General features: G+C 47.7%; 1 protein-coding gene and 2 long non-coding RNA genes across 6 annotated transcripts in view; 1 reads left to right on the top strand and 2 right to left on the bottom strand.

Annotated features, from left to right (window-relative positions):
• MOCS1 (molybdenum cofactor synthesis 1) overlaps nt 1-5925 on the top strand; it is a 34173-nt gene extending 28248 nt beyond the window's left edge. For 2 of the 4 annotated variants that reach the window (XM_064158326.1, XM_064158327.1), the window contains one exon: nt 4345-5925. In XM_064158326.1, the coding sequence (XP_064014396.1) occupies nt 4345-5207 (863 nt within the window). In that variant the 3' untranslated portion in view covers nt 5208-5925. Of the gene's footprint in view, nt 1-1062; nt 1146-4344 lie in introns of those variants that run through there. The other 2 variants (XM_064158328.1, XM_064158329.1) reach the window with 2 other exon arrangements.
• Nucleotides 682-18378, bottom strand: LOC135183388 (uncharacterized). The gene is made up of 2 exons (XR_010305546.1): nt 17327-18378; nt 682-2024 (listed from the first exon to the last, which is right to left on the bottom strand). It is a non-coding gene; the product is annotated as an uncharacterized LOC135183388 (long non-coding RNA).
• Nucleotides 4367-7360, bottom strand: LOC135183387 (uncharacterized). Its single transcript, XR_010305545.1, has 3 exons — nt 7151-7360; nt 6458-6540; nt 4367-4455 (listed from the first exon to the last, which is right to left on the bottom strand). It is a non-coding gene; the product is annotated as an uncharacterized LOC135183387 (long non-coding RNA).
• Nucleotides 18379-19544: the final 1166 nt, after the last annotated feature.

The raw sequence follows: 19544 nt of genomic DNA, 5'->3' as shown, positions 1-19544 counted from the left end.
GTGAGGATTTCCCTCCTCTATGCCTCCCATTTCATAAGATCGTTATCCTCCCAAATACCATTTTGTTTCTTCCTTAGATTTGAGAAATGTTTGCAAGATTGTGTGTTTAATTGGACGTTGCTCTGTTGTTTCTTATCAAGTCTGTTCAGTTTTGGGCTCCCCATTTTAGGAGGGACAGGGATCTGATGGAGGTCTGGCAGAGGTCTATGAGGATGATTAAAGGATTGGAGCACTGCCTTATGAGGAGAGGCTGAGGGACCTGAGGCTTTTTAGTCTGGAGAAGAGAAGACTGAGAGGGGATTTAATAAATGCTTATAAATATCTGAGGGCTGGGGGTCAGGGTTGGGGACAGGCTCTGCTCACTGCTCCCTGTGACAGGACAAGGAGCAATGCATGTAAGCTGCAGCACAAGAGGTTCCACCTCAACATAATGGTGAACTTCTTCACTGTAAGGGTCACAGAGCACTGGCACAGGCTCCACAGAGAGATTGTGAAGTCTCCTCTGGAGACTTTCAGGGCCCATCTGGATACATTCCTCTGTGACCTGAGATAGATTATGGTCCTGCTCTGGCAGAGGAGTTGGTCTTGTTGGTCTCTGGGTCCCTTCCGACCTCTGATGTCCTGTGATCCTGTGAACAAGGGCAGAAAAATGCAGGAGGAGTGGAAGAGATGAAAACTGTTTTGAATTCAAACTCTTATCCTCCCATTGATACGCTGGAGCAGATTAGCTGCTCAGCAGGTGAAAGCACAGCTTTTAAAACAGGTACTCCAGGGGAAGGGGAGTGTAATATGAATTAAATGTCAGACCTTTGCTACAGGTAATGTAGTAGCAACTCCTTGTCTTTTCTAACCCATAACCTAAAGGCAACAGAAGTACAGGCACTAATTACAAAACAGACACTACAGAGATCTTTTAGCATAGTTTTTCACTGAGAATATTTTTCACTTGATGTCCCCCTTTAAAGGGCCAGCATTTTCCATGTTGGGTTTTACAGTGCAAGGCTGTCTCTCTGAATTTACTTTTGGTCTTTTGAACTTGGCCACTGCTGATTTGTGTTCCAGGAAAGGGGAAAGAAGACCTTTTCTTTCAAGTGTGGATTGACATGAAAAATACTGTACTAAACTCTTGACAGCCCATTGGGGCCTACGTAATTTTTCAAGATGCCTTTGAAAGAATCCCCACGCTCCAAAGTTAGCATTTGTAGCAATGTTTGGATGTCTGTGGATTGTATCCCTGCAATTTCCTTTTGCAAAATGCTTCAGCACTGTCTGACATGCATACAGTAAAAGCAGCAGCCTGTCTAGGTCCTCCTCCTACAGCTGTTGCATGTCCTTTTGAGACTAACTGCTGGCAATTACCTCATGAGTGGAGAACACTGGAGATGAGAGAAGAGTATCCCACTGTGACACATGAGGGATCATTAGGAGATTTCCTTATTGTGCTTTGAATTACTTTAAAACTTCAAATGGTGCTGGCATGCAAGCAGTCAGTGGGGGTGAGTGTATGGAATTAATTTGATGAAAAAAGTAATGAATGATGTGGAAATCACTAATTGGCTTTTGCTAGTCCCAGTAAGCCAAACCAGGCTTCTTCCCTGCACTGTTGTTTAGTCCTTTCTATATGGTTTATATCCTATTTCCCTTAATCAAAATACTCCTTTCTGCAGCGTGTTCTTGGGGGTTCACTTCAGTTATGTGACTTCCTCCTTCATTTTGGTGACTCCTGCCTTCTTTTCAACCCATGAGATTATTTTAGCTTCCAACTAGCACAAACTGTGGGTGCAATTTGTCACATGGTTTCATAGAATGGCTTGAGCGCAAAGGGATCTTAAAAATTACCTAGTTCCAGCTCTCCCAGCTGTGGGCAGGAACACTTTCCACTAGAGCAGGTTGTTCAAAGCTTCATTCAGTCCAGTCTTAAACACTTCCAAGGATGGGGCATCCACAACTTCTCTGGGCAGCCAATTGTGTGCTGTATGGTATGTATTTGAGTAATTGAAGTGAAGATAAAGGACTAGGTAGAGCTGGAAGAAAATGTAAGTTGTTAGGAAAAGCAAAACCACTTTGCATGTTGTAGTGTCTGTTCCTATCTTTTTACTTAAAACTCTGCTTGAGCAAATGATACTTCTCTTCCTTGCTCCCCACCATGTGTGTTTACCCTGTAAGTTCCTGTCTGCCTTTGCCCTCCAGCTTCTCCTGAGGATGACACCCCTTCCCAGTGGTATAGCTAATCAAGGAGTCCAAGTGTTCCTGGATTTTAAAATGAATATTCATGCTAGGTTAATAAAGGAGGAATAAATCACAGCTTTCTGTGAGCTTCTAAAGCAGAACAATAGGGAGAGGCTGGTGCTGGTCTCTTCTTACAGGTAATTGGAGACAACAAGGGGGAATGGCCTCAAGTTGAGACTGGGGAGATTTAGATGAGATACTAGCAAAATGTTTTTCACAAAGAGAAGGTCAGGCACTGGAATGAGCTGCCCAGGGAGGTCGTTGAGTCGCTGACCCTGGATGTGTTTAAGGGTTGTTTGGCGGCAGTGCTTAGGGATATGGTTTAATGTGAATCATGTAGAATAGGCTTATAGATTGGATTTGGTGAGCCTGAGGGTCTTTGCCAACCTGAATGTTTCTGTGATGCTGTGATGTTGCACTCAAAATATTTGTGTCCATTATCCCACTCTTCAGAAGGTAAATACAATGCCACATAGCCAGAATCTTTATTTTAGTGGGTATGCCAGCAGATGTAGATCAGAAATGGCCTTTGTCTTGAATATGGGTTGCAAAGATTTAAAAATACAAGTAAATGTTAACAAAATCTGTGGCTGATGTAAGCTTCTGGCACTTGTGGATCAGTGTTTGAAGGGTACTTGAAGAAGGTGCCAAGGACATCAGTCTTATGATTGCTGAGAGTGGAACTGATGAGAAAGTTTATTTTATGAAAAAAAGTGGAGTGGGGCATCACCAATGGGTTATCCACACTGTTATTGTCATGTGGACAAGGTGATACCTGTAGGCTGGCAAGGCAGAGAGAGCTTAGCAGGCTGCAGAGGGGCCAGGAAGCTGCTATACATACCTGTGGGCAGTCAACAGACTCAGAAGTAAGAGTCCTCAAAGACTAGAAGCTACCAAATTGAGGCTATTGAGCAAAGCCTAATTCCAAGTGTCTCACAGCAAAAAGAGAGCAGAAGTTCCAGAAAAAGAGAATGATGCTTACCAATGAGCCTGTTAAGAGGGTTTAGCCACTCACTTACCTGTATACTGCTTTCTCTTTACTTCCAGAACAAACTGTATGAAAAAGACTCCTTCTGTTTTGACACTTGGCATTTAGCCCTGTGCAGGTGCCAAAACTGAGGGATTAAATGGTGAAAAGGGGCAGGAGGGCTCTGCCAGCTCAGCTTGGAACATACTTCTGAGTAGATTCAAAATCTGGCTGCCAATGAGGGGAGGGTGGTTTTCCCAGTGCCTAAATTTCAGCTGTCATTAAAGTGGTGAGAGCTGGCAATAATAAGAGAGGCTTCCATCACAGAGTCGCCATCTGAGCTTGTAGGCAGCATAGTTGCAGATGCATTGCTTTTGATCTCTTCTGTCCTCAGGTGCTGGTGTGACCCTGCAGAAGTTGATGAAAGCAGAAAGTGCAGCTGCCTGTCCTAAGAAGGTGTTTGGAAAGGCAGAGTTGAGATTCTGAGTGCAAGGGGACACAGTCTCCAGTTGTGCTAGGGGAAGTCTAGGCTGGATGTTAGGAGGAAGTTGTTGGCAGAGAGAGTGATTGGCATTGGAATGGGCTGTCCAGGGAGGTGGTGGAGTCACCGTCCCTGGAGGTGTTCAAGAAGAGACTGGCTGAGGCACTTAGTGCCATGGTCTAGCTGACTGGCTAGGGCTGGGTGCTAGGTTGGACTGGATGATCTTGGAGGTCTCTTCCAACCTGGTTGATTCTATGATGCTAAAACTTTCCTATTAGCCCTGCCAGGCTTCTGAAAGAAGACTGGTGCTGGGATAGCCCCAGATGGAGGCTGAGAGATGCTCTGACTTGCCTTTCTTCAGAACTGGTGAACCTATATGTTTTTTTTGTTTCTGTTTCTTAATAAGTGATGATAATTTTTGAAATCAATCTGTTTCTTCTTGTCAGGGACCTTGAAATTAAGTGGTGTGAGTTTTATGGGTTGCAAATGCAGGGAACTAATGAGGTGTAAGAGAAAGAGCTTGAAGAGGAAAGTGTGTGTCCTCAGGCTCACTGGGGTTTTTGCAGTACAGAAAGTCCACTGCTCTGGCAGGAGTCTCAACTACTGCACTTAGCTTACCTTTCCAGTTAGTAAGATGTATTCTTATGTTACTTTTTTTCCTCCTCAGAGCCTGCACTGATGTCATTCCTGCGTTGCCAAGACGCCCCCCAGAATCACCCAAATTCAGAACGGTGGGGCCACACCTTTAGCCATGGGCTGACATTGAGACCAGGTTTACCTAAACAAATGGGGAAAGCATTCATGAAAAAGAAACGTACAGGACAACTTTTCCTGCCAAGATCTCACCCAAAGCAGCAGTGGTCCACAAAAACAGGAATTCTACAAACCCATCTCAGAAACTTCTGTGTCTTCCAGAAGGACCCAGACTCCACATTTGACACAAAGTGCCTTGAGGCTTTTGCTGTTGGCAGAGTTTCTGTTTCCAAAGAGGAGGGTCCAGGGTCTGAACTCTGTACCAGGGATTCAGGCTCTTGCACCAAGGTACCTCGTGCCTCTGACAGCTTGACTCACACTGATGAGGAAGGACGGGCTGCAATGGTTGATGTTGGAGGGAAGCCAGATTCAAGAAGAAGTGCTGTTGCCTGTGCTGTCGTCAGCCTGGGTGAGAAGGCATTTGGAATGGTGAGGCAGAACCAGGTGAAGAAAGGGGATGTGCTGGCAGTAGCCCAGATTGCAGGAATTCAAGGAGCCAAGCTAACCAGCCAGTTGATCCCGTTGTGTCACAACATCCCCCTCAATCATGTTGAGGTGTCTCTGAGCCTGGATGAGACCAGATTTGCAGTGGTGATTCGCAGCTCCTGTCAGACATGGGGGAGGACAGGTGTGGAGATGGAAGCTCTAACAGCTGCCAGCCTGGCTGCTCTGACTGTGTATGACATGTGCAAAGCAGTTACTCAGAACATTGTGATTGAAGAGGTGAAGTTGCTTAGTAAGACAGGTGGGCAGAGAGGAGACTTCTTGAGGATCTAGATCATATTCAGATACCTCTAGCCCTCCAGGTGACCACTGTTCATGCTCAGCCTCTTAGGGAATTACTTTAGTCCAGCTGGTAGGCTTGGAGACGTCAGCAAACATACCATGCAACAACGCTGCAACTCCACTTTTCCTTTCCCTGTTAGCTTACTGCTGGGTGAGCAGTGGAGTCATTTATCCCTGTTGATAACCATGTGTATATTTTAGAGGACAGATTTCTCCACTCTGCCAATACCTTAATTTCAGTGTCCTCACCATGAGCTTCAGCAAATGTTGCTAGTTGTGCCACAGAGCTGGTAAGCTTTTGCCTCTTAAGTACTCACAGCTCTGGAAATGAAGCAAATGCAGTCATTTGGCCACTATTTTTAAGCAAGAATTAAGATTGCAGAATTTTGACTGGCAGTCTGTCCTCACAACCTCTGTAGTTGGGAGGTGGTGACAGTGGAAAGAACACAGATTGAGAATATTACCATATGGCAGAGATTTAATGGCAAAACTGATGTAGGTGATCCTGCTCTGGCAGGGGCACTGAACTAGATGATGTTTTGAGGTCTTGTCCAGCCCCTAACATTGTCTGATTCTGTGGAACGCCCAGGGTCGGAGGGGCAGCTCCCATCCCTCTGTATTGTTACTGTTTCATTTACCTGCAGGTGGGAATCACGCATCTCAGTTTCAAAATAAAAGCAAGAGGGCAGCTGCCCAGTTATTTGCAAAACGTGGCCAGAGGACTTTTGCTGATTTAAAGGATGTGTTTTACAATGCTAGAAGCATGTTCCAAGCATTTTAACCTTGCCACTCAAATGCATTGATGCCCTGCGTTTGCATGCTTAAGGGCTTAACTACGCCATGCACAGAGGTACTTGTCACCTCTTGACTTCTGAAACAGATGTCACACCGAGCCTCAGAGTTTTTTATTCCTACCGTGCAGCTCTTAAAAAACAAGAACCTGCATACTCCTGACAAATATAATGCACTTTAAGACTAGTAGCCACACTGAAGAATAAGGTAGTTGCAAGAAAACACTGGCAAAGGCACCAGCATGTTCCTCTAATTTGCTTTCATGAAGTCTTCTGGCCTCAGAGCACACAAGTGTCCCCATAAATGCACCATGGCCACTGTCACATAGCATTAAATAGCTTTGATAATGGACTGTCCTAGATAAGAAATTACTCACAGTGTTGTTAGTACTAATGGGTCCTTTTCTAATGTTAAATACTCTAAGCAGGGTCTTTTCAAGTTTAACTTACTTGTTTTCTAGTCCTTCTGGCTGATGTGGAGTTAGATAGGGTTCAGGTGCTCCCTCTCCAGACGCACAGAGTTGAAGACCTTTCTAATAATGTCAAAGAGGGATACCAAAAAAAGCATCTTAAACTTTGCAAATAGCTGCTGCTCCTGAAAGGAGGTTAAATTACTGTCAGCTTCAGTAAAGCACACACCACACTGCCACACACAGTAAGCACAGGTCTAAGATAAGGCAGTAGGTTTTAGTGCACATCCTTTACCAGTCTCATACACTAACACAGAAGGCACTTTTCCATTGCAGGTGAATTAATTTGATTCTTTATTCATTGTCACTGTGAGATAAGGCACATGCAGCGACAAAGCAGCTACAGCAGCAAGAGGTTCTGCCTCAACACAAGGGGGAACTTCTTTACTGTAAGGGTCACAGACCACTGGAACAGGCTTCCCAGAGAGGTTGTGGAGTCTCCTTCTCTGGAGACTTTCAAGGCCTGTCTGGATGTGCTCCTCTGTGATCTGTGTTAGATAGTATGGTCCTGCTCTGGCAGGGGGGTTGGACTCGATGATCTCTTTGGGTCCCTTCCAACCCCCAATCTCCTGTGATCCTGTGAAGCAAACTGGAAAGCTTGGTGCCCAACCTCCATAAACATTTGTATATCAGCATTTGCTGTTATCAAGAGAATCAGACTATTAACACTAACCTGTCTGTAAGGACACTCCTGCTCCTTCACAGAGGTGTACCTAGCACTGCCATACTGAACACCAAGTCTGCCACGACCCTGCAAAGACAAGATACCGTTCAGCTGTCGAGCTGCTGTGCCCAGAATGCAGAAGTTGCCCTAGCTCAGTAGCAAACAAATTGTGACTAAAAGGAAGCCCATGCATAGCCCGCTAAGTTAATTGATTCACACGAACACCCCACCAGGTACAACACACCCTGCCCTTCCTGCCTTCACCCAGGCCTTGAAAACTAGAAGGAAACTACCTACTCAGCAGTAATGAAATGATGCTTTGGGGCACATGATTCTTTGGCATCTGAGAAGTTTGCTGTTGTGTTATAAGGCTCAGAGGACTCAAAGCCATACAAAGGACAGCAGCACATGCACAACTACCATGCACATCTTGCTACTTACACACATTTCCTCCTGCTGAGAGTGACTGGAAGTGTTGGGTGAGCAGACTTTGGTGCCATTCTATGCTCCTTTTACATTACCAAGTCTTGAAACTATGCACATTTATAAATCATGAACCAAGCATGAATAAAGAGAACATTTTGTAAGGGAAATGAGCTGATAGCACTGAGTGACTCAGTATTGTTGGGTGGGCAATGGACTGCTTTTTGGAAGCCTGCTTTGTTTGTTGTTTGTTTGGGGGTCTTTTGTCTACTGCATTTTTAATAAATACTAGTTGTAATGGAGGATGATTTGCAGTGCTTTGAATATCCTTTTTACTCATTCATAGAAACACTGTCTTTTAATCCACACACTCCTGTGAACAGTTAACTCCTGACAGGCAACAAGATAGACTTCATAAGTTGTAACCACTAGTTAAAAAATTAGTGAGGGATCAGTCACAGCAACGGATTCTTTACAGTAAGTAATGTTACTTCTTTTTGTTGTTGTTGAGTGCAATTCATCTCCATCTGGCTGTTCTTAAACTGAGTAATCCCACAGGCTTAGCTTCAGAATTTATCATCTCTTCATCATTATCCCTGCTTCTCCCCCAGGCCTGTTTTGAGGCAGCAGCTGTGTCTACCAGCACTGCTTTGTGTTGCAGAACAACATAAGGAACTGGTGTTCCCAGGGCTCTCTCCTATCCCTCCATGCTGCCAGTGCCATATTTAGAAAGCTTGCAGTTTAGCAGCTCTATTTTTGTAATCTGTTTGCTCCTTTGGTGAGCAAACTGTACCCAAAGTAAGAGCTGTGAGTGCAAGTTCATGAAGGGAATGGGTACCCTGAGACACTCAGTTCTCTTCTAGCAGCTCTTCATGACAAACCAGGCATTGCTCAGCTTCATTTGTACAACCCAGCTGCACTGCCAGGACCATCAGGCAAGCTGCCTAGCATCTGTGGCTCTTCAACATCACAGTATCACCAAGGTTGGAAGAGACCTCATAGATCATCAAGTCCAACCCTTTACCACAGAGCTCAAGGCCAGACCATGGCACCAAGTGCCACGTCCAAACATGCAGTACACAAAACACTTGCTCCACACTTCGTTATTGCTTAAGCATTGCTTCCAGAATCCCAAATTAGCAATAGTATTGCAGAGAAAATTGCTTCATTGATCAGTCAATCAACAGAGGGCACAGAGCTTATCCTCAGATTCAAAATGAGAAACTCACTACTACTAAGCTGTTTCTGCATAGATTTAGTCTTAAAATAAATGCAAGAGAAACACTCTTCTATAGCAGTAATTCTTCAAGGGTCCACAGCTGAAAAGACACAAGGCCAGCAAAAGCAGAGTTTCTCCTTCCAGTGTCAGAGGTGGTTTGGCTGCATTGTTGAAAGGAGTGGCAGGGGGTGGGGGAGGAAGAGGAGGAGACAGCAGGAGGGTCGAGCAACTGTAGAGTTGTGTTAGTGTTATGCTTGGAAAATACCACATGCCATCATAGACGGTGGCTTCATTAATGGTGTCATCGGCCAGTTAGCAGCTGGTGCACACTGTGGCAAAGCTCCAGCACCATCAGCAGAGCTCTGCAGCGTCACTAAGCAGAGCCCTGACCAGTAGCATCTAGCCTGTGAGTTTGGGAGAGAGGAGTTTCAGCTGCACAGCCCTGACCTGCTGTTACTATCACTTGCCAAGACCTCCACAAACCCCTGCTCCATTATTGGGGTCATTTCAACACTCAGGCCTCCTCACGTGTGGAACTGCAGCAGGCTGGAACTGCTGCTCTTCTGAGGCAGCCTGCGGAGCTGCACCTTCCCTCACTTCTTCCAGCCCATCCCCTCCTCTCCCCTGCCACCCACAGTCTCTGCACTTCCAAGAGCTGTTCTTCCCCACCTGGGACCTGACACTGAATGGAAATAGCGCCTCATTTGGCTTCTGATGGTCCTGGGGCCATGGAAGAAGTCCTGGGGCCATCTTCAGACCAGAGTTAGGGAGAAAAAAAAAAGTCAAAAAGAGATCTGAGAGAATTGAATAGTTTCTTCTGCCCCTGAAGCCTCATCTCTCCTATTGCAGCTGGCAGCTTGAAAAGCTCTATCCTGCCAAGACTGAATCTTAATTGGGATCAGTGGAAAAGACAAGCTGCTGCCAGGGCCACCCTGATCCCACATTTCGAGAGAAAAATGGGCAGAGCTTGCCTGGCCCCACACAATCTATAGTATCAGTGGAAGCAGCAGGCTGAGCCTGAGTGGGGGAGGAGATGGCTTAGTTGGGCAGTTGCAAAGGAGCAGGCAGGATCACAGCACATGGAAAATCCTCCTGCTTTTGCAGCCTGCGGGGAAGAGAAACCACCAGCATGGCTAAACGGCAGCTGGCAATCCCCAGGCTCTGCAGTGAATCCAAACACTACAACCAGCCCTGAACAAACACAAAACTATATAGAAGACAAGCTTTATCTTGTCCTCTTTAGGAGAGAAAGACCAGAACAAAGCCTCATCAAGCATCTCATTTGCATGTGGCACCAAGAAACTAAACAATGCTTTTACTAAGCCACAAACACCAATTTTAAGCCCACTACATAGCCCATTGCCAGAACTCACTCGTACCTCTGCAATTAGGCACAGTCTAGCCACCACTTTGGCTTTGAGGAGGAACTACCTCCAACTCCTGGCACACCCAATCTTGGTGCCTCTGATCTGAGTTAGGAGCACGGTGCTCTGTCATCGCAGACAGCCTTAGCTCAGCAACAGCAGCAATGTGTAGGAGTAGAGCAGAGTGTGTACCCAGCAGTCTGGGTGATTTTGGCACCATTTGTTGTGTCTTGCAAATTTAGGTGGGTCTCTGAAGGCCCTACATAAGAGGAAGGCTACCATGGTAAGACTGGGACTTTTAGAAAAGCTCACTTTTCTGACTCAAGAGGACAGATGCCCTGCAGGCATCTCAGAGTTGCTGGACCTGAGCAGTGAAAATGGGCTTTTGCTCTGGTAAAATGGCTTTAATGTCATTTTTCAGTCAGCAAACACTTTGAGGGACACACCCATGGCATTCAACCATCAGCAATACAACTGCATGCAGAAAGCTCTTGGCCAGAGAGAGTGGGAAGGATATTTAAGCACAATTTTCTTGCATTCATCTTTACAGCCTGCTATTTCCCTCCTGGCTTACAGAGGATGCCTCAGAGCACACTGCTCTGGGACATAGAATCAGCCAGGTTGGAAGAGACCTCCAAGATCATCCAGTCCAACCTAGCACCCAGCCCTAGCCAGTCAACCAGACCATGGCACTAAGTGCCTCAGCCAGGCTTTGCTTGAACACCTCCAGGGATGGTGACTCCACCACCTCCCTGGGCAGCCCATTCCAATGCCAATCACTCTCTCTGCCAACAACTTCCTCCTAACATCCAGCCTAGACTTTCCCCAGCACAATTTGAGACTGTGTCCCCTTGTTCTGTTGCTGCTTGCCTGGCAGAAGAGGCCAACCCCCCACCTGGCTACAACCTCCCTTCAGGCAGTTGTAGACAGCAATGAGGTCCCCCCTGAGCCTCCTCTTCTCCAGGTTACACATCCCCAGCTCCCTCAGCCTCTCCTCATAGGGTTTGTGATCCAGGCCTCTCACCAGCTTTGTCGCCCTTCTCTGGACACATTCCAGCACCTCAACATCTCTCTTGAATTGAGGGGCCCAGAACTGGACACAGCACTCAAGGTGTGGCCTGACCAGTGCTGAGTACAGGGGCAGAATAACCTCCCTTGTCCTGCTGGCCACACTGTTCCTGATGCAGGCCAGGATGCCATTGGCTCTCTTGGCCACCTGGGCACACTGCTGCCTCATCTTCAGCCTACTATCTACAAGTCCCCCCAATGTATCTTCATCTTAGATACAGCAAAGCCATGGCCAGTAACAGCCCATCATGGGTTCCATGCACCTATGCCCATGACCTCTATCTGAACCCCAGCAGCTGGAGGGATTTTCATTTCCAGTTCTCCCAGGCTGGTATTTCAAGGTGTTGTTATTTCTCTTTAAGCAATGCACATGGCCAGCTCTGAGAGGGGGCTGAAAGAGGAGAGGGAGGCAGTGCAGCCACTATCTGTACAAAGTAGTTCCACATGCAAATGAGACAGGGCTGGAGTCACTCGGTGCATGTTTTGCAGTGCGGTTATGGGCCACTGCTCCACCTCCACCAAGCTGCTATTTATTTACTTAAAGACTTGTGTTCCATGGAAAACCATGCCTCAAGATAGCACTGCTTCTAAAATTAAACCCAGCTGGATGGTGCAGGGAGAAAGCAAGTGAATGCTCTGGTGTTGCCGTGCTCCATACTCCCCCATTCCTCACCAAGCTGCAGAAGAGCCTGGCAAAATGCCTGCTGTGTCCTCAGCCATGAGGAAGGCAGCTCTCTGGGAAGCCAGGCTCAGGCCTTACCCCAAAGCAGGAGTGTCACAGCTTCCTACGAGACGGGAGGAAGGTTTAATAGCAGTGACTGCACTTCCTTCCCCAGCAGCCCTTGTCCTGATGCAGCAGAGCAGACATCCCATCAGGCATCTGCCACAGGTTTGAGCATGGCCAGGAGAAGTCTTTTTACGTGTTTTGTGGGGACAGGCTGCATTCCTGAGGCTCATCTATCTCACTTAGCTAAGATTTTCTTCCAGCTCACGTTACTGGTAGCTTCCTCCTTACAGTGATGCTCATTTGGGCTTCGCTGTTGTAACCTAAGTTGAGAAACCCGTTCACAAAAAAAACCACTTACAGAAGGGAAGGGAAAACCCAACTGTTCCTCCAAGCTCACCTGGCACCAGCCAGAATATCCCCTCAGACACGCTTTTGGCACTGGCCTGACACATGCACAGGGTCCACCTCTACATCAGCAAGTAGGTCAGTGTGTCAGCTCATCAGAGCAGCCAGTCCTGCTGTTCAAGGGTCTGTCCTGGAGTCCTGTATACCTCTAAATTCCTCTCCCTCTGTGGTTTGAATGGGAGAGGAAAAGGCATGAAAAGACCTGTTCCCCCCCGGCTCTGCAGGTGTGCAGGGGGAGCAAGGAACCCGTCTGTCATGAGGGGTGCCCATGCAGTGCCCAGCTCTGCAGGTGTGCAGGGGGAGCAAGGAGCCCTTCCATCATGAGGGGTGCCCATGCAGTGCCCAGCTCTGCAGGCGTGCAGGGGGAGCAAGGAGCCCTTCCGTCATGAGGGGTGCCCATGCAGTGCCCAGCTCTGCAGGTGTGTAGGGGGGGAGCAAGGAGCCCTTCCGTCATGAGGGGTGCCCATGCAGTGCCCAGCTCTGCAGGTGTGCAGGGTGAGCAAGGAGCCCTTCCGTCATGAGGGGTGCCCGTGCAGTGCCCAGCTCTGCAGGTGTGCAGGGGGAGCAAGGAGCCCTTCTGTCATGAGGGGTGCCCATGCAGTGCCCAGCTCTGCAGGTGTGCAGGGGGAGCAAGGAGCCCTTCCGTCATGAGGGGTGCCCGTGCAGTGCACCCCTCTTGGATGGCCTCTGAAAGAGAACCCGAGGGGACCAGCAGCTGGACTGCCCTTCTTTCAGCCAGCCTGGCTCACCTGTGAGTAGCTCTGGCTCAGCTTTATTATCAGCAGGGAATGCCATCATTTAACAGCTCAAGCCTTTCCCAACTTCTGACTCCCAAAACAGTCAAATTACCTATGGTATCCTTGCAGATCTTCTCAACCCAACTGAACCTGCTAATTAAACATAAATTAATTTCTGTATACAGTTTGGGGGAAGGTTTTTGGGAAGCAAAATAACTCTATTTATGTATAAATCCCTGCCTCAGGCGCATGAATTCCCTGCCTCCACAACAGGGTTCTACTATGGCCTAGATTTAGCCTCATCCCTCAGACCTGCCTCTCAACAGATATCACAGTATCATCAGGGTTGGAAGAGACCTCACAGATCATCAAGTCCAACCCTTTACCACAGAGCTCAAGGCCAGACCATGGCACCAAGTGCCACGTCCAATCCTGCCTTGAAGTGCCCCAGGGATGGCGACTCCACCACCTCCCCGGGCAGCCCATTCCAGTGTCCAATGACTCTCTCAGTGAAGAACTTTCTCCTCACCTCCAGCCTAAATCTCCCCTGGCACAGCCTGAGGATGTGTCCTCTTGTTCTGGTGCTGGCCACCTGAGAGCAGAGAGCAACCTCCTCCTGGCCACAACCTCCCTTCAGGTAGTTGTAGACAGCAATAAGGTCTCCCCTGAGCCTCCTCTTCTCCAGGCTAACCAATCCCAACTCCCTCAGCCTCTCCTCATAGGGCTGTGCTCAAGGCCTCTCCCCAGCCTCGTCACCCTTCTCTGGACACGCTCAAGCATCTCAATGTCCCTCCTAAACTGGGGGGCCCAGAACTGAACACAGGACTCAAGGTGTGGTCTAACCAGTGCAGAGTACAGGGGCAGAATGACCTCCCTGCTCCTGCTGGCCACACCATTCCTGATGCAGGCCAGGATGCCACTGGCTCTCTTGGCCACCTGGGCACACTGCTGGCTCATGTTCAGGCGGGTATCAATCAGTACCCCCAGATCCCTCTCTGTCTGGCTGCTCTCCAGCCACTCCGACCCCAGCCTGTATCTCTGCATGGGGTTGCTGTGGCCAAAGTGCAGCACCCTGCACTTGGAGCTATTGAACCCCATCCCACTGGACTCTGCCCATCTGTCCAGGCGGTCAAGGTCCCGCTGCAGAGCCCTTCTGCCCTCCAGCTGAAGCTGTCCAAAGGACTGACCCTAAGTTGGTGGAGCCCCCTGCATCCTCTTGAAAACATCCTGAGACTCTGCAAGGGCTGAGGCGACTGTTTCTATCACACCTGAACGCCATGGCACAGAACCAGCAGCCAGGAAGGGCTGGCCTGCATCAGGCCTGCTTACAGAGCCATGCAGTATCGAAGAGATGCTTTAGAGCACCATTTCTTATGCCTCGAACCCAGTGCATCACCTAACCTTCCTGGGTGTGATGGTTTGGGTGTTCCCTGCCCCTCCACACTTTAGAAGTTACCCAGACTAGACTCAGCTGGCTCTGGAAATTGCATGAAGCTTATATTTACAGCTAGCACAATATACAAGCAGATATTTACAGTATATACAGTTATAGACAGAAATAGACAAGGGAAAAGGGAATACAGAAACACAACAGCCCTCCCAGAAACCTGAGTCCCCAGGAGGGGCTCCCAACCACCCCTGCAGCTTCCCCCTACCCCTCTCAACCTTACCCCAGTCCTAAAGAAGAATGGAGGTTCAGCCAAGAGGTTAAGAAGCAAAGGTGAGTGGAGGGTGTGTTAGAGAGATGCAGCTCAGTCAGAAGCCCAAAGCAGAGTGAGACAAAATGGTGAGAGTGTTACCTAATGCTTTTGTTTCTTCTTCAGCAAGACTCTCAGCGAAGTAGACATCACCCTTGTTTTCCTTTCACAGCCTATGACCTAGTTCTTCTCACCAAAACATTCTAGCTAGCTTCAAACTAGCACACTTGGGGAGCAGAGGGGCAGACTGAGAGGAAGGGGCACCCATCTTTCTTATACAGTGTTGCCACAATGTCCCAATCAAACGAAAAGTAGCTTAAGTTTTAAGTAGATGGACATCAGCTTCCTTCTTACTTTGTTTGGTTCCTTTTGTGGCCAACAGAGTGCACCCAAGCTTTTGATCTGTTGATCTCAGGCACTGCCACAGATCTCTTTCTGACAACTTCAGAGCCCGCTGGCTCTACAGGACCCACAAGTTACAAAACACTGGCAGAATTTGATAAGCAGAGGATGGACTGAGGGGTCACCACAAGCAAGCACTCAGGTAGTCTCTCAATGTGGCCTCCAAGCCAGTTCTTGCAAGAGTCCAAACATGTTAGAGGATGATCAAACAGGAGGTTTGCTTCTGCAGACCCACTGGCAAGGCACATCCTTAGGAGCAGAGAATCAGTAGCAAGTATCCCAACTTCCTGGGTCCCTCTGGCACAAGATCCAACTACCTCAAGAAATCTAACAACCACTGTTGTCCCTCACCTTCAGCCTCTTAAAACTTCTGCAAGGACACTGAGAGAAGGGAGTCCTCATCCCCACAGGTACAGGCAGCAACATCACATAGTTACAATCACAAAAAGGTCAGGGTTGGAAGGGATCCCAAGGATCATCCAGTTCTAGTTCCAACCCCTCTGCCACAGGCAGCAACACTTCCCATGAGATTAGGTTGTCCAGAGCCACATTCAGCCTGGCCTTAAAAACTTCAAGGGATGTTGATGTTTTTAAGACCACCTCCTTGGGCAACCTGTTCCAGCATCTCACTACCCTCATGGTGAAGAACTTCTTCCTAACATCTAGCCTAAATCTACCTTCCTTTAGCTTGGATCCATTCCCCCTAGTCCTACCACTACCCAACAGGAGGCACTCCACTTGTCACTGGCCTCCACTTGGACATGGACCCATTAACAGCCACGCTTTGGGTGCAGCCATCAAGCCAGTTCTTTATCCACTGAGTTGTCCATCCATCAAACCCATGTCTTAACAGCCTAGAGATCAGGATGTCATATGGGACAGTGTCACAGTGAACTCACCTGTCTGCCCTAAGGGGAGGTGTGTGCAGAAAGAGGGGAAAGAACCTCGGGGGAAGGAAGAGGAAAAGGGAACAAAACAAAACACAACACAACAAAAAGATTAGAAGAAAACAGGGGAGTGTAGAGACAGCAGTAAGTAGCTGGCATGGTGTCTCTAGGAGGAGACTGCTGTGGGGGACCTATAAACGAGGGCATACTCCAGGAAATCAGTCATATTTCACCAAACATCGTCTAAGCTCCAGCACTGCAGAGCCCTGGTGACAGATCACCTGAATGAAGGGCTGCAGTGGCTGAGAATGAGAGTAGTAGACACTGAGATGCCTCATTTCCTTGGGCATGCCAGCTGCTGGGGGGGGATGTCTGACACCACTTTCTTCAGCCTAGTCACTGTCAGAGACAACCCCCCAAGAACCTTCCCAGCCCCAAACTAGTTTCCATATTCAGTGCACTGTGAGCTGCCTGCAGCTCTACTCTCCACCTGCAGCCTATAGGACCCCATCTCACCCCAGGCAACATCCAGCCCCTGAGCTAACTTCTGCATGCATTTGTGCCATTTTTCATGCTTTGATCATGGGGTGGTTTTTTTAGTAGACAACTCCTTGTTAATTAAGCATAGGGAGAAAGAGAGGAGCTCAGCTTCGGGAGAAATGGACAAATACTTGTCCTTAAAAAAGCATAGGGTGGAAGACTCTTAGTTTCATTCATTTCAAGCACATGTTGTGGGGTTATTTAAACAAACACAGCCCCCTGTGGCCCAACAACAACAGGAAAAAAACCCAGCAAAACAACACAAACCCTCCCAAGAGCAGAGACATAACTTGCCATCTTCCCCCATCTTCCTTAAGGTTATTATCTTTCTGTAGTAATTTATTCTCCTTATGCTGTTACATTTAGTTTCAACTGTAAGAAAGACAACTTCATTTTTCCTGACTTTCCACAACTCCATGATGTAGTGAGTTTGCTCTACTGGGGAAGGGACCCACTCTAGCCCTGGGACACAGCAGAAATCTGTTCCCAAAGGCCCATGTATACCTCTCCCAGAAGGCTCTATGCCTGTTACAGCAGAGAGAAAAGTCATCTTTGTTTAAAAACAGAAGCCAACAGCTAAAGAAAGGCAAAACCAATGAATAATAAATCCTCAGCCCTTCCTAGCAAGAGCTCCTCTTATACTCCTCACTTCTAATCACTCAGAGCAGTTAAATCCCAACACTAGTTTCACTCAGACAAAGCCACGGGGCACTTACCTTGCTTCTGTGCAGGTATGACAAGCGCAGGGAGCTCCACGGCCACGGGAAATGTGCCAGAAGAGAAGCCAAGTGTCTTCTGTGCTAGACTCACCCTGAAGGGCAGAACAGCAGCCCCTTGCTGTGAGCTTCGACCCCAGTCAAAACATTAGAGAAACACCTGTGTTAGAAGTCAGGCAGGACACCTCTCTGCTCAAAGCAAAAGGAATTGAAATGCTGCGAGGTTTCTTCTTCAACTGCTGCAAGGTTTCTTCAGCTGCTGCAGGGTTTCTTCAGCTGCTGCTGGGTTTCTTCAACTGCTGCTAGGCTTCACCTCTAACACAAGGAAAAGAAGTATTTGGCCATTGCTAAAACCCGGCTGGCAGAGACAGAAGTGCATAGAAAAGATCCTTGTGTTTTCATCCTGCTTCTTCCATTCAAGCAGTGCCTGGATTTCAGACACATTCCTTTGCTTTTGCCCTTGCATCTGTAAAGTAAGAACTCAGCTAGACTTTTAGCAAAGTCTGAAGCAAGTAGCCAAAAACAGAGGAACTGAGGAGCCTGTCGACAAACACAAACTAAGACTCTTTCCACACGGCACTCAAATTCACAGGTGCAGCCTGTTGGTCCTCACCCTATGCAAGCAATTATGCCTTGATTACTTGTGCTCATTTTCACAGCCCTTCCCACCTGAGAGCCAGAACCAACAGCTGGGGCTTTGTTCAGGGGCCCCCAGAAGCTCTGTACTGTAGCCAAAGCCAACAAGGCTCCCACCTGAATGATATGACCTTTTCTGGAGTTCACAGTTAAAACATTGCCCTTTGATGGGCTGAATATGAAAAGCTGTGGCTCAAGGATGATTTTTCTCAGCAGGCTGTTTCCTTTAACAGAGATGAAGAGACCCATGTATAAATGAAGCCACTGCACGCATCTCAGGAGAAAATGAGGTTCTGCCCCTGAGCTCCAAGGAATTTCTCTGCACATCCCCTGACTCAGCCACAGATCAGCTCTAGTTTACGTGTGCCCCCTGCTTGCCCTGCCATTCTAACTTCTCTCCCCTCCCACAACCTTGAAGGCTTCACTCCCGATGTTTGCTTTCCCTGCTTCTTCTCAGCTGGTCTTATTTAACTCCTTCCTTTGTACCAATCCCCTCCTGCCTTCTCCTCCTCAGAGTCATACTCTTGCTGTCAGGCTGCTGCTCAGTTGAGTAAGACAGCTTATGGACAGCCCTAAACTCCTTTCCTCTCTTGGACTAGTTATGTTCAGACACAGATTATGAACTCTTAAATACCAGGACCATCCTCATTTCTTTTTAAGTGAATTTCTGTGCTCCTTATGTTGTTTTAAAAAGAGCAATGAAAGAGTACTTTATTTGCAGCCTTTTTAAGACGACCCTTGGCTATGGCAATCCCCTGGCTTCGTGATTGATTCTTTACCTATTACAAGGTGTGGGGAGGATGTGCTTGAGTTCCACCATGTGGCTTGTTTGCCCAGAAGACCTTATGAAGTTGCTCATCAGCTCTGCAGTGTCTGTATCACTTAAAAAGCTGTGTGGCCTTGACCTAAATCTTAGCAAAAGAAAGTTCACTCAGAACCCAACTCACCTTTAAGACTCTCCAGCAGAATGCACAACAAATGCAACCACAAAGAAATGCACTGAGACACAGTGGGGGCAATATATCTTTAATTTTTTTGCTTTTGATTTTTAGTATGACAGTATATTCTTATAAAAAGATACAGATAAAAAGGACACTACAGGATTTGTACATTTACTTCACTTATAGTCTTAAACTGAGTAAGAAATGAGGATACGCCAAGGCATTACAGCAGCACACAACCTCCTACTTCAGTAAGCAGCACTGTTTTCTAGCTTAGCGGGCAGAGGTGCCTCCCAGAGCCATCTGCAGGTTTCAAGCTGAGCAAGCTTGCAAGGAGGCAGAATGTCTGCAGATGGAGATGTTTTGGAAGGGAGGTGCTGAGCACAGAGCAGGTACCCCGACATCCCTTTACAATTCCCCTAAAAACTGGAAAGGTCTTTAAAGAAGTTAAGAGCAAGCATGAAGTGTGTGTGTGAGGGGGTGGGGAATGGCTTGTCCTAAAGGCTTTTCTAGATCAGCTGGGTGAGAGCCCCTAGTGGTGGAGCCCTGTGGAACATGTAACTAGCCATGACTGCCTCAAGGAGGGACTTGATTCAGATGTTGCTTTGAATTATAGCAGAGTAAAACCAGAACAACTTGTA

This window comes from Pogoniulus pusillus, chromosome 18 (genome assembly GCF_015220805.1).
Source record: "Pogoniulus pusillus isolate bPogPus1 chromosome 18, bPogPus1.pri, whole genome shotgun sequence".
Taxonomy (NCBI): Eukaryota; Metazoa; Chordata; class Aves; order Piciformes; family Lybiidae; genus Pogoniulus; species Pogoniulus pusillus.
Note: the sequence above shows the minus strand (reverse complement) of the source record. Positions and strands in the feature narration are given on the sequence as shown.